The sequence below is a fragment of the Pseudophryne corroboree genome, chromosome 5, assembly GCF_028390025.1.
Source record: "Pseudophryne corroboree isolate aPseCor3 chromosome 5, aPseCor3.hap2, whole genome shotgun sequence".
Lineage (NCBI taxonomy): Eukaryota > Metazoa > Chordata > Amphibia > Anura > Myobatrachidae > Pseudophryne > Pseudophryne corroboree.
In genome coordinates, this window is record NC_086448.1 from 1,046,768 (window position 1) to 1,062,091 (window position 15,324).

At 48.9% G+C, this 15,324-nt stretch overlaps 1 protein-coding gene across 1 annotated transcript in view; it reads left to right on the top strand.

Moving 5' to 3' along the window:
• The first annotated feature begins 13,409 nt into the window (after positions 1-13,409).
• Positions 13,410-15,324, top strand: part of TONSL (tonsoku like, DNA repair protein) — a 90,397-nt gene continuing 88,482 nt past the window's right edge. The window contains exon 1 of the mRNA XM_063924730.1: positions 13,410-13,423. Within this exon, the coding sequence (XP_063780800.1) occupies positions 13,410-13,423 (14 nt within the window). The remainder of the gene's footprint in view (positions 13,424-15,324) is intronic.

A 15,324-nucleotide genomic window follows, 5' to 3' on the forward strand; every position in this document is an offset into this window, starting at 1 on the left:
TTCAGACCGTGGAGTTGAAATATCTCACGTGGAAAGTGGTCATGCTTTTGGCCTTGGCTTCGGCTAGGCGTGTGTCAGAATTGGCGGCTTTGTCATGTAAGAGCCCCTATCTGATCTTCCATATGGACAGGGCAGAATTGAGGACTCGTCCCCAATTTCTCCCTAAGGTGGTATCAGCGTTTCATTTGAACCAACCTATTGTGGTGTCTGCGGCTACTCTGGACTTGGAGGCTTCCAAGCTGCTGGATGTAGTCCGGGCCCTGAAAATCTATGTTTCCAGGACAGCTAGAGTCAGAAAAACTGACTCGCTGTTTATCCTGCATGCACCCAACAAGCTGGGTGCTCCTGCTTCTAAGCAGACTATTGCTCGCTGGATCTGTTGCACGATTCAACTTGCACATTCTGCGGCTGGACTGCCGCATCCTAAATCAGTCAAAGCCCATTCCACGAGGAAGGTGGGCTCTTCTTGGGCGGCTGCCCGAGGGGTCTCGGCTTTACAACTTTGCCGAGCTGCTACCTGGTCGGGATCAAACACGTTTGCAAAATTCTACAAGTTTGATACCCTGGCTGAGGAGGACCTTGAGTTTGCTCATTCGGTGCTGCAGAGTCATCCGCACTCTCCCGCCCGTTTGGGAGCTTTGGTATAATCCCCATGGTCCTTACGGAGTTCCCAGCATCCACTAGGACGTCAGAGAAAATAATATTTTACTCACCGGTAAATCTATTTCTCGTAGTCCGTAGTGGATGCTGGGAGCCCGTCCCAAGTGCGGAATTCTGCAATACTTGTATATAGTTATTGCTTAACTATAGGGTTTTTTGTTCTGAGCCATCAGTTTAATGAGGCTCAGTTGTTGTTCATACTGTTAACTGGGTATAGTTATCACGAGTTGTACGGTGTGATTGGTGTGGCTGGTATGAGTCTTACCCTGGATTCCAAATCCTTTCCTTGTAATGTCAGCTCTTCCGGGCACAGTTTCCCTAACTGAGGTCTGGAGGAGGGGCATAGAGGGAGGAGCCAGTGCACACCAGATGTAGTACCTAATCTTTTCTTTAAAGAAGTGCCCAGTCTCCTGCGGAGCCCGTCTATTCCCCATGGTCCTTACGTACCCAGCATCCACTACGGACTACGAGAAATAGATTTACCGGTGAGTAAAATCTTATTATACACCCTACACACCATGTGTACTCTCTATATACACACTACACACCATGTGTACTCCCTATATACACCCTACACACCATGTGTACTCCCTATATACACCCTACACACCATGTACTCCCTATATACACACACACTACACACCATGTACTCCCTATATACACACACTAGACACCATGTACTCCCTATATACACACTACACACCATGTACTCCCTATATACACACTATACACCATGTACTCCCTATATACACACTATACACCATGTACTCCCTATATACACACTACACACCATGTACTCCCTATATACACACTACACACCATGTACTCCCTATATACACACTACACACCATGTACTCCCTAAATACACACTACACACCATGTACTCCCTAAATACACACTACACACCATGTACTCCCTAAATACACACTACACACCATGTGTACTCCCTATATACACACTACACACCATGTACTCCCTAAATACACACTACACACCATGTGTACTCCCTATATACACCCTACACACCATGTACTCCCTATATACACCCTACACACCATGTACTCCCTATATACACCATGTGTACTCCCTATATACACACACTACACACCATGTGTACTCCCTATATACACCCTACACACCATGTACTCCCTATATACACACTGCACACCATGTGTACTCCCTATATACACACTACACACCATGTACTCCCTATATACACACTACATACCATGTACTCCCTATATACACCCTACACACCATGTACTCCCTATATACACCCTACACACCATGTGTATTCCCTATTTCTCTAACGTCCTAAGTGGATGCTGGGGACTCCGTAAGGACCATGGGGGATTAGCGGCTCCGCAGGAGAATGGGCACAACTACCCGTTACCTCAGATGGCAGACACAGATGTCGACACAGAGTCTGACTCCAGTGTCGACGAGGTTGAGACATATACACAATCCACTAGGAACATCCGTTACATGATCTCGGCAATGAAAAAATAAGAATTTACTTACCGATAATTCTATTTCTCGGAGTCCGTAGTGGATGCTGGGGTTCCTGAAAGGACCATGGGGAATAGCGGCTCCGCAGGAGACAGGGCACAAAAAGTAAAGCTTTAGGATCAGGTGGTGTGCACTGGCTCCTCCCCCTATGACCCTCCTCCAAGCCTCAGTTAGGATACTGTGCCCGGACGAGCGTACACAATAAGGAAGGATTTATGAATCCCGGGTAAGACTCATACCAGCCACACTAATCACACCGTACAACCTGTGATCTAAACCCAGTTAACAGTATGATAACAGCGGAGCCTCTGAAAGATGGCTCACAACAATAATAACCCGATTTTTGTAACTATGTACAAGTATTGCAGATAATCCGCACTTGGGATGGGCGCCCAGCATCCACTACGGACTCCGAGAAATAGAATTATCGGTAAGTAAATTCTTATTTTCTCTATCGTCCTAGTGGATGCTGGGGTTCCTGAAAGGACCATGGGGATTATACCAAAGCTCCCAAACGGGCGGGAGAGTGCGGATGACTCTGCAGCACCGAATGAGAGAACTCCAGGTCCTCCTTAGCCAGGTTATCAAATTTGTAGGATTTTACAAACGTGTTTGCCCCTGACTAAATAGCCGCTCGGCAAAGTTGTAAAGCCGAGACCCCTCGGGCAGCCGCCCAAGATGAGCCCACCTTCCTTGTGGAATGGGCATTTACATATTTTGGCTGTGGCAGGCCTGCCACAGAATGTGCAAGCTGAATTGTATTACACATCCAACTAGCAAAAGTCTGCTTAGAAGCAAGAGCACCCAGTTTGTTGGGTGCATACAGGATAACAGCAAGTCAGTTTTCCTGACTCCAGCCGTCCTGGAACCTATATTTTCAGGGCCCTGACCACATCTAGCAACTTGGAGTCCTCCAAGTCCCTAGTAGGCGCAAGACACCACAATAAGCTGGTTCAGGTGAAACACTGACACCACCTTAGGGAGAGAACTGGGGACGAGTCCGCAGCTCTGCCCTGTCCGAATGGACAAACAGATATGGGCTTTTTTGAGAAAAAAAACCCACCAATTTGACACTCGCCTGGTCCAGGCCAGGTCCAAGAGCATGTTCACTTTTCATGTGAGATGCTTCAAATCCACAGATTTGACTGGTTTTAAACCAATGTGTTTTGAGGAATCCCAGAACTACGTTGAGATCCCACAGTGCCACTGGAGGCACAAAAGGGGGTTGTATATGCAATACTCCCTTGACAAACTTCTGGACTTCAGGAACTGAAGCCAATTCTTTCTGGAAGAAAAATCGACAGGGCCGAAATTTGAACCTTAATGGACCCCAATTTGAGGCCCATAGACACTCCTGTTTGCAGGAAATGCAGTAATCGACCGAGTTGAAATTTCTTCGTGGGGCCTTCCTGGCCTCACACCACGCAACATATTTTCGCCACATGTGGTGATAATGTTGTGCGGTCACCTCCTTTCTGGCTTTGACCAGGGTAGGAATGACCTCTTCCTGAATGCCTTTTCCCTTAGGATCCGGCGTTCCACCGCCATGCCGTCAAACGCAGCTGCGGTAAGTCTTGGAACAGACATGGTACTTGCTGAAACAAGTCCCTTCTTAGCGGCAGAGGCCATAAGTCCTCTGTGAGCATCTCTTGAAGTTCCGGGTACCAAGTCCTTCTTGGCCAATCCGGAGCCATGAGTATAGTTCTTACTCCTCTACGTCTTATAATTCTCAGTACCTTAGGTATGAAAAGCAGAGGATGGAACACATACACCGACTGGTACACCCACGGTGTTACCAGAACGTCCACAGCTATTGCCTGAGGGTCTCTTAACCTGGCGCAATACCTGTCCCGTTTTTTGTTCAGACGGGACGCCATCATGTCCACCTTTGGTAATTCCCAACGGTTTACAATCATGTGGAAAACTTCCCCATGAAGTTTCCACTCTGCCGGGTGGAGGTCGTGCCTACTGAGGAAGTCTGCTTCCCAGTTTCCATTCCCGGAATGAAACACTGCTGACAGTGCTATCACATGATTTTCCGCCCAGCGAAAAGTCCTTGCAGTTTTTGCCACTGCCCTCCTGCTTCTTGTGCCGCCCTGTCTATTTACGTGGGCGACTGCCGTGATGTTTTATCCCACTGGATCAATACCGGCTGACCTTGAAGCAGAGGTCTTGCTAAGCTTAGAGCATTATAAATTTACCCTTAGCTATATTTATGTGGAGAAAAGTCTCCAGACTTGATCACACTCCCTGGAAATTTTTTCCTTGTGTGACTGCTCCCCAGCCTCTCGGGCTGGCCTCCGTGGTCACCAACATCCAAAACTGAATGCCGAATCTGCGGCCCTCTAGAAGATGAGCACTCTGTAACCACCACAGGAGAGACACCCTTGTCCTTGGATATAGGGTTATCCGCTGATGCATCTGAAGATGCGATCCGGACCATTTGTCCAGCAGATCCCACTGAAAAGTTCTTGCATGAAATCTGCCGACTGGAATTGCTTCGAAGGAAGTCACCATTTTTTTACCATGGCCCTTGTGCAATGATGCACTGATTTTAGGAGGTTCCTGACTAGCTCGGATAACTCCCTGGCTTTCTCTTCCGGGAGAAACACCTTTTTCTGGACTGTGTCCAGAATCATCCCTAAGCACAGGAGACTTGTTGTCGGGATCAGCTGCGATTTTGGAATATTTAGAATCCACCCGTGCTGTTGTAGCAGTATCCGAGATAGTGCTACTCCGACCTCCAACTGTTCCCTGGACTTTGCCCTTATCAGGAGATCGTCCAAGTAAGGGATAATTAAGACGCCTTTTCTTCGAAGAAGAACCATCATTTCGGCCATTACCTTGGTAAAGACCCGGGGTGCCGTAGACAATCCAAACGGCAGCGTCTGAAACTGATAGTGACAGTTCTGCACCACGAACCTGAGGTACCCTTAGTGATAAGGGCAAATTTGGGACATGGAGGTAAGCATCCCTGATGTCTCGGGACACCATATAGTCCCCTTCTTCCCGGTTCGTTATCACTGCTCTGAGTGACTCCATCTTGATTTGAACCTTTGTAAGTGTTCAAATTTTTTTAGATTTAGAATAGGTCTCACCTAGCCTTCTGGCTTCAGTACCACAATATAGTGTGGAATAATACCCCTTTTCTTGTTGTAGGAGGGGTAATTTGATTATCACCTGCTGGGAATACAGCTTGTGAATTGTTTCCCATACTGCCTCCTTGTCGGAGGGAGACCTTGGTAAAGCAGACTTCAGGAGCCTGCGCAGGGGAAACGTCTCGACATTCCAATCTGTACCCCTGGGATACTACTTGAAGGATCCAGGGGTCCTGTACGGTCTCAGCGCCATGCTGAGAACTTGTCAGAAGCGGTGGAACGCTTCTGTTCCTGGGAATGGGCTGCCTGCTGCAGTCTTCTTCCCTTTCCTCTATCCCTGGGCAAATATGACTCTTATAGGGACGAAAGGACTGAGGCTGAAAAGACGGTGTCTTTTTCTGCAGAGATGTGACTTAGGGTAAAAACGGCGGATTTTCCAGCAGTTGCCGTGGCCACCAGGTCCGATGGACCGACCCCAAATAACTCCTCTTCCTTTATACGGCAATACACCTTTGTGCCGTTTGGAATCTGCATCACCTGACCACTGTCGTGTCCATAAACATCTTCTGGCAGATATGGACATCGCACTTACTCTTGATGCCAGAGTGCAAATATCCCTCTGTGCATCTCGCATATATAGAAATGCATCCTTTAAATGCTCTATAGTCAATAAAATACTGTCCCTGTCAAGGGTATCAATATTTTTAGTCGGGGAATCCGACCAAGCCACCCCAGCTCTGCACATCCAGGCTGAGGCGATCGCTGGTCGCAGTATAACACCAGTATGTGTGTATATACTTTTTATGATATTTTCCAGCCTCCTGTCAGCTGGCTCCTTGAGGACGGCCCTATCTATAGACGGTACCGCCACTTGTTCTGATAAGCGTGTGAGCGCCTTATCCACCCTAAGGGGTGTTTCCCAACGCGCCCTAACTTCTGGCGGGAAAGGGTATACCGCCCATATTTTCTATCGGGGGGAACCCACGCATCATCACACACTTCATTTAATTTATCTGATTCAGGAAAAACTACGGTAGTTTTTTCACATCCCACATAATACCCTCTTTTGTGGTACTTGTAGTATCAGAAATATGTAACACCTCCTTCATTGCCCTTAACGTGTGGCCCTAATAAGGAATACGTTTGTTTATTCACCGTCGACACTGGATTCAGTGTCCCTGTCTGTGTCTGTGTCGACCGACTAAAGTAAACGGGCGTTTTAAAACCCCTGACGGTGTTTTTGAGACGTCTGGACCGGTACTAATTGTTTGTCGGCCGTCTCATGTCGTCAACCGACCTTGCCGCGTGTTGACATTATCACGTAATTCCCTAAATAAGCCATCCATTCCGGTGTCGACTCCCTAGAGAGTGACATCACCATTACAGGCAATTGCTCCGCCTCCTCACCAACATCGTCCTCATACATGTCGACACACACGTACCGACACACAGCACACACACAGGGAATGCTCTGATAGAGGACAGGACCTACTAGCCCTTTGGAGAGACAGAGGGAGAGTTTGCCAGCACACACCAAAAACGCTATAATTATATAGGGACAACCTTATATAAGTGTTTTCCCTTATAGCATCTTTTTTATATATTTCCAACGCCAAATTAGTGCCCCCCCTCTCTGTTTTAACCCTGTTTCTGTAGTGCAGTGCAGGGGAGAGCCTGGGAGCCTTCCCTCCAGCCTTTCTGTGAGGGAAAATGGCGCTGTGTGCTGAGGAGATAGGCCCCGCCCCTTTTTCGGCGGCCTCGTCTCCCGCTCTTAACGGATTCTGGCAGGGGTTAAATATCTCCATATAGCCCCCGGAGGCTATATGTGAGGTATTTTTAGCCAAAAATAGGTTTTCATTGCCTCCCAGGGCGCCCCCCTTCCAGCGCCCTGCACCCTCAGTGACTGCCGTGTGAAGTGTGCTGAGAGGAAAATGGCGCACAGCTGCAGTGCTGTGCGCTACCTTAAGAAGACTGAGGAGTCTTCATGCCGCCGATTCTGGACCTTCTTCTTGTTTCAGCATCTGCAAGGGGGCCGGCGGCGAGGCTCCGGTGACCATCCAGGCTGTACCTGTGATCGTCCCTCTGGAGCTAATGTCCAGTAGCCAAAGAAGCCAATCCATCCTGCACGCAGGTGAGTTCACTTCTTCTCCCCTAAGTCCCTCGTTGCAGTGATCCTGTTGCCAGCAGGACTCACTGTAAAATAAAAAACCTAAGCTAAACTTTTCTAAGCAGCTCTTTAGGAGAGCCACCTAGATTGCACCCTTCTCGGCCGGGCACAAAAATCTAACTGAGGCTTGGAGGAGGGTCATAGGGGGAGGAGCCAGTGCACACCACCTGATCCTAAAGCTTTACTTTTTGTGCCCTATCTCCTGCGGAGCCGCTATTCCCCATGGTCCTTTCAGGAACCCCAGCATCCACTAGGACGATAGAGAAATGTGTTACGCATTTTCTGACATGAACCCAAGTACCACATAAAAGGGGTTTTATTTTTGGGGAGAAAAAGCAGCCAGTGTTTTGTTCCCCCATCAGATGAATTAATGAAGTGTGTAAAGAAGCGTGGTTTCCCCCGATAAGAAACTGGTCATTTCTAAAAAGTTACTGATGGCGTACCCTTTCCCGCCAGAGGATAGGTCACGTTGGAAGATATCCCTTAGGGTGGATAAGGCGCTCACACGTTTGTCAAAAGGTGGTACTGCCGTCTTAGGATACGGCCACCTTGAAGGAACCTGCTGATAAAAAGCAGGAGGCGATCCTGAAGTCTGTATTTACACACTCAGGTTATATACTGAAACCTGCAATTGCCTCAGCATAAATAGTGCTGCTGCAGAGTGGTCCGATACCCTGTCAGATAATATTAATACGCTAAGACAGGGATAATATTTTGCCAACATTGAGCATATTTAAGACGTTGTCTTATATATAAAGGATGCACAGATGGATATTTGCCGGCTGGCATCCAGAATTCATGCAATGTCCATTCTGCCAGGAGGGTATTAGAAACCCGGCAGTGGACAGGTGATGCTGCCTTTAAAAGGCATATGGTGATTCTGCCTTATAAGGGTGAGGAATTGTTTGGGGATAGTCTCTGGGACCTCGTATCCACAGCAACAGCTGGAAAAAAAAATAAAAAATTTTTACCTCAGGTTTCCTCACAAAAGCCTAAGAAAGCACCGTATTTTCAGGTACAGTCCTTTCGGCTTCAGAAAAGCAAGCGGGTCAAAGGCGCTTCCTTTCTGCACAGAGACAAGGGAAGAAGGAAAAAGCTGTACCAGTCAGCCAGTTCCCAGGATCAAATATCTTCCCTCGCTTCCTCTGAGTCCACCGCATGACGCTGAGGCTCCACAGGTGGAGACAGGTGCGGTGGGGGCGCATCTCGGGAACTGCAGGGACCAGTGGGCTTGCCCACAGGTGGATCCCTAGGTTCTGCAAGTAGTATCACAGGGATACAGGCTGGAGTTCGAGACGACTCCCCCTCGCCGTTGCCTCACATCAGCCTTGCCTGCTGCCCTCGGAGAAAGGTAGTACTGGCGGCAATTCACAAGCTGTACTTCCAGCAGGTGAAATCAAGGTACCCCTCCTTCTACAAGGCCGGGGTTACTATTCCAAAATGATTGTGGTACCGAAACCAGACGGTTCGGTGAGACCCATTCTAAAATTTAAATCCTTGAACACTTATATACGAAGGTTCAAGTTCAAAATGGAATCGCTCAGGGCGATTATTGCAAGCCTGGAAAATTTCAGTGTATCACTGGACATCAAGGATACTTACCTGCATGTCCCTATTTACCCTCTTCACCAGGTGTACCTCAAAATTGTGGTACAGGATTGTCATTACCAATTCCAGACGTTGCTGTTGGTCTGTCCCCGGCACCGAGGGTATTTACCAAGGTAATGGCCGAAGTACTTATTCCGTACTTGGACGATCTCCTTATAAAGGCGAGGTCCAGGGAGCAGTTGTTCGTCGGGGTAGCACTATCTCGGGAAGTGCTACAACAGCACGGCTGGATTCTGAATATTCCAAAGTCGCAGCTGGTTCCTACGACGCGTCTACTGTTCCTGGCTATGGTTCTGGACACAGAACAGGATAAAAAGGGTTTCTCCCGGAGGAGAAGAAGTCCATGGAGTTGGCGTCTCTAGACGGAGACCTCCTAATACAAATACAGGTATCGGTGCATCAATGCACGCGAGCCTTGGGAAAGATGGTAGCTTCTTACGAAGAATTTCCATTCGCCAAGTCCCATGCAAGGATCTTCCAGTGGGATCTGTTGGACAAGTGGTCCGGGTCGCATCCTCAGATGCATCGGCGGATAACCCTGTCTCCAAAGGCCAGGGTGTCGCTGTGGTGGGGACTGCAGAGTGCTCATCTTCTAGGGGGCCGCAGATTCGGCATACAGGACTGGGTCCTGGTGACCACGGATGTCAGCCTTCAAGGCTGGGGGGCAGTCACACAGGGAAGAAACTTCCAAGGCCTATGGGAAAGTCAGGAGACTTCCCTACACATAAATGTTCTGGAACTATGGGCCATTTACAATGCCCTAAGTCAGGCTAGACCCCTGCTTCAACACCGGCCGGTGCTGATCCAGTCAGACAACATCACGGCGGTCGTTCATGTAAACCGACAGGGCGGCACAAGAAGCAGGATGGCGATGGCAGAAGCCACAAGGATTCTCCGATGGGCGGAAAATCATGTGTTAGCACTGTCAGCAGTGTTCATTCCTGGAGTGGACAACTGAGAAGCAGACTTTCTCAGCAGACACGACCTCCACCCGGGAGAGTGGGGACTTCATCCAGAAGTCTTCCAAATGATTGTACACCGTGGGGAAAGGCCACAGGTGGACAGGATGGCGTCCCGCCTCAACAAAAAGCTACAAAGATATTGCGCCAGGTCAAGGGACCCTCAGGCGATAGCTGTGGACGCTCTGGTAACACCGTGGGTGTACCAGTCGGTGTATGTGTTCCCTTCTCTGCCTCTCATACCCAGGGTAATGAGAATAATAAGAAGGAGAGGAGTAAGAACTATACTCATTGTTTCGGGTGGCCAAGAAGAGCTTGGTACCCAGAACTCCAAGAAATGATCTCAGAGGACCCATGGCCTCTGCCGCTCAGACAGGACCTGCTGCAGCAGGGGCCCTGTCTGTTCCAAGATTTACCGCGGCTGCGTTTGACAGCATGGCGGTTGAACGCCGGATCCTGAAGGAAAAGGGCATTCCAGAGGAAGTTATCCCTACGCTATTTAAAGCTAGGAGAGAAGTGAACGCAAACCATTATCACCGCATATGGCGGAAATATGTTGCGTGCTGTGAGGCCAGGAAGGCCCCAAAGGAGGAATTTCAGCTAGGTCGATTTCTGCACCTCCTACAAGTCAGAGGTGACTATGGGCCTAAAATTGGGTTCCATTAAGGTCCAGATTTCGGCTCTATCGATTTTCTTCCAAAATAGAACTGGCTTCACTGCCTGAAGTTCAGACTTTTGTTAAGGGAGTGCTGCATAGTCAGCCCCCGTTTGTGCCTCCAGTGGCACCGTGGGATCTCAACGTAGTGTTGGATTTCCTGAAGTCGCATTGAGTTGAGCCACTTAAATCCGTGGAGCTACAATACCTCACGTGGAAAGTGGTCATGCTGTGGGCCTTGGCGTCGGCCAGGCGTGTATCAGAATTGGCGGCTTTGTCAAAAGCCCTTATCTGTATTTTATATGGATAAGGCGGAATTAAGGACTCGTTCCCAATTCCTTCCTAAGGTGGTAGCAGTTTTCATGTGAACCAACCTATTGTGGTGCCTGCGGCTACTTGGGACTTGGAGGATTCCAAGTTTCTGGACGTAGTCAGGGCCTTGAAAAGTATATGTTTCCAGGACGGCTGGAGTCAGGAAAACTGACTCGCTATTTATCCTGTATGCACCCAACAAGCTGGGTGCTCCTGCTTCTAAGCAGACTATTGCTCGCTGGATCTGTAGCACGATTCAACTTGCACATTCTGCGGCTGGACTGCCGCACCGTAAATCTGTGAAAGCCCATTCCACGAGGAAAGTGGGCTCTTCTTGGGCGGCTGCCCGAGAGGTCTCAGCTTTACAAATTTGCCGAGCTGTTACTTGGTCGGGTTCAAACACTCTTGCAAGAGTCTACAAGTTTGATACCCTGGCTGAGGAGGACCTAGAGTTTGCTCATTCGGTGCTGCAGAGTCATCCGCACTCTCCCGCCCGTTTGGGAGCTTTGGTATAATCCCCATGGTCCTTACGGAGTCCACAGCATCCACTTAGGACGTTAGAGAAAATAAGATTTTACTCACCGGTAAATCTATTTCTCGTAGTCCGTAGTGGATGCTGGGCGCCCATCCCAAGTGCAGATTGTCTGCAATACTTGTATATAGTTATTGCCTAACTAAAGGGTTATTGTTGAGCCATCTGTTGAGAGGCTCAGTTGTTATCATACTGTTAACTGGGTATTGTATCACGAGTTATACGGTGTGATTGGTGTGGCTGGTATGAATCTTACCCGGGATCCTTCCTTATTGTTTCAGCTCTTCCAGGCACAGTATCCTAACTGAGGTCTGGAGGAGGGTCTCAGTGGGAGGAACCAGTGCACACCAGGTAGTCCTAAAGCTTTCTTTAGTTGTGCCCAGTCTCCTGCGGAGCCGCTAATCCCCCATGGTCCTTACGGAGTCCCCAGCATCCACTACGGACTACGAGAAATAGATTTACCGGTGAGTAAAATCTTATTATACACCCTACACACCATGTGTACTCCCTATATACACCCTACACACCATGTACTCCCTATATACACCCTACACACCATGTACTCCCTATATACACCCTACACACCATGTACTCCCTATATACACCCTACACACCATGTACTCCCTATATACACCCTACACACCATGTACTCCCTATATACACCCTACACACCATGTACTCCCTATATACACACCCTACACACCATGTACTCCCTATATACACACACTACACACCATGTACTCCCTATATACACACTACACACCATGTACTCCCTATATACACCATGTGTACTCCCTATATCAGGATTTTGGTACTTACCGATAAATCCCTTTCTCCGATTCCACAGGGGCCACTGGAGCGTAGTTACAATGGGGAAATAGTAGGCAGTAATTGGGAGCTGGCACTTTAAAATTCTCACACTGTGGCTAGCTCCTCCCCTACTATCTCCCCTCCAAGCCAGTCTACGTAAAACTCTGCCCGAGGAGAGCTGGAATAAACAAACCGTAAGGTAGAGGAGGTTAAGGAAGCCCTGTAAACCAGGATTACCTAAACCAAACCTGGAACAGAACCTAACAAACAACCGGCTAGCCCGAACACAACAAGCAGTCATATGGTGATCTGCAAACCGTTAAGCAAAAAACAAGGAGGAACAGCGCTAGGCGGGCGTCCAGTGGCCCCTGTGGAATCGGAGAAAGGGATTTATCGGTAAGTACCAAAATCCTGATTTCTCCTTCATCCACTAGGGGCCACTGGAGCGTAGTTACAATGGGGACGTCCCAGAGCTCCCAGAACGGGTGGGAGAGCGCTGAGAGTCCTGTAAAACCGCTCGGCCAAACTGTGATGCAGAGGCCGCAAAAGTGTCAAACTTGTAGAATTTGACAAAACGAATGGCGGTCCGCCCGACAAAGTATTCATGGAGACCCCACGGGCAGCTGCCCACGAAGGTCCCACAACGCGCGTAAAGTGCGCTGAAATGGAAAACGGAGGCTCCTGAGCAACCGCCAAGAAGACTGTCTGATGGTCAGATGTATCCAACAGCCCAGCATATGCTGGGACCCCGGCTATTTAGTACGGGAGCATCGTACAGAATAAAGAAGAAAAAACCCTTCGTCGAATAGCCTAAGACCGCTGTAGAGAGAGTCGGTGAGCCCTGACAACAGTCAAAGAGGACCGAAAAACACTAGTGTCAGATTTATATGAAAAACGGACATCCCCTTTGGAAGAAACGACCGCTGAGGCCGAAGCTCAGCCGGGGGAGTTGTCAATAGAGAACTCCCTGAAAGAGAGCCCGAACTTACGGCCGCCAGGCTAATCTCTTTTGGAAGAAAACCGAAAAAGGCAGAGTCCTAATATTCAGGTCAATGTGGTTTGAAGCGCAGCGGAGCAAAAACTCCCAGAGAAACCAAAGATGGCGGCTGAATGGTAACTGAAAGAAGGGGAAAACCCCTTTTATCCTTAGTATGTCCCATACAGTTTTCCAAAAGTGTCAAAAGCGAGAAGAGGTAACAGACTTCTGAAAATCGGGGCCCAGTAGGCCTAACCGAACTAGGGAACTCGTCCCTTCTGAGGTCTCGTGAACAGTCACACGGTTAAATGAAAACAGTGTAAGATTGAATAAAGAAAAGGGCCCTGTTGAAGTAGACAGTCCAGTCGAGGTAGGAGCCAAGGCTCCTCTACCGACAACAGGTGTAGCCGTATCTTCAAGTCATGGGTGGCCCAACCAGAGCCACCGAGAGGACTAGCACGCATATTTTCCTCCTGTGTTACCGAAAGAGGTAGAAATAGAAAAGGAGGCAGGATAGAATAACCAGAAAACTCCCAGGAGCCCTGAGGGCATACTCGGCTACTGCCGCCAGAGCTCACGTTCGAGAGTCGGAAAGGGTTAAAGAGTCAGTCAGAACGCCCTGAGGTCGATCCGAAATCTCCGCCAACAGCGGACCAGTTGACAAAACTCCGGGGAATGTCCCCTCACCCGGGAGTCTGATCTGGCGGCTTGACCTGGAAAGAAGATGGTTGTCCCCCGCTCAGAGGGGAATGCAGGCGACCAGTCATTGCGTTACAGCTTGACTGAAGAAATAGAGTACCTGGTGCCGAGGAAGGAAAAAACCTCAGACGGACCGTGTTGAGAAATGTCTACGAGGAGCATAATTTTGGATCCGTGTCGAACCAGAAGCTCCTGGATCCTCCGGATATTCAGAAGCCACCTAATGTACAAAGTGGAATCGTAGTAGTAGATTGTCCCATTAGGGGACCAACGTACTTCCTGCCCTTGGGAAAGATTTATTCAGTGATCTTCCTGAACCCTGTGTGAGTGGAAGAGAGACCGAATGGAAGTGGACTGACAGTGAAAATGAGAATCCTGTAATGCGAATCTGAGAAAAGCCCGTTGAGGAAACCCAACGGAAATCAGTAAACAGGCCTCCCTGCAGACAAGGGACACGTAAAACTCCCTATCTTGTCCAAAACTAGCAATCACAGACTGAAAGGATTCTAAGGCCAGAATAGGCCTGGCCGAGCCCACAGGCTTCGGAACGTGAAAAGAAAACAAAGGCCTGAGAACTGTCCCGATTCAAATGATATCTGAAAAACAGGGATCAACCTCCTTTGCGGTTAGAAGCATATGGAGCGCCGACTGCAGTATGACTCTCGACTCCTGAGACGGTTGTACTCCAAAATTTAGTCTGTAACCGCCCAAGCCTTCTCAGTACTCTCCGTAGGACCCCGACATGCGCCTACCCTGGGACCCTCCAGGTGGTAGGAAGGTTTGACCTGTAGTAGGTGTATAGGATGACTTAAAGTCAGACTCTGCTTCAGCTTTTTACCCTGAGATCCCCTGGCGACGGAGATATCGCCCGTGTGGAGTCGAAAACTTGAAAGGGCACGGAAAAATCTAAAGGAAAGACCGGTAAAGGTCTGTCTTGGAGCTGGGGCAGTAGTAGGAGAAAGCAAAGTGGACTTACCTCCAATGGTTCAAGAAATCCTGCAGAAAGTTCCTTCCCCTGAACCATCTGCCCCGTAGGATTTCATGTTCACCTGTCACTGTCGCAGCCCCAGAGGTCGTCGGGTTAAGACAGCCCAAGCGAAAATTCAGGTTCCGAGACTGCAGACGTGGAGACCTCCAAAGAACATAAAGCAGAATCGTGATTCTGACCTGTACCAAAGTATCAATTGATCCTGATGCGAAACATCCTGTAACCTAGAGGACAATTGTTCCACAACCTACCTGCTCCGGACAAGGTAGAACCCCGCTGCCGTATATGTGCGTTCGATGGATGCCTGAGCAAGGTTGCCTCAGGAAAAAAAACGGCAGCTTGTTGGACCGG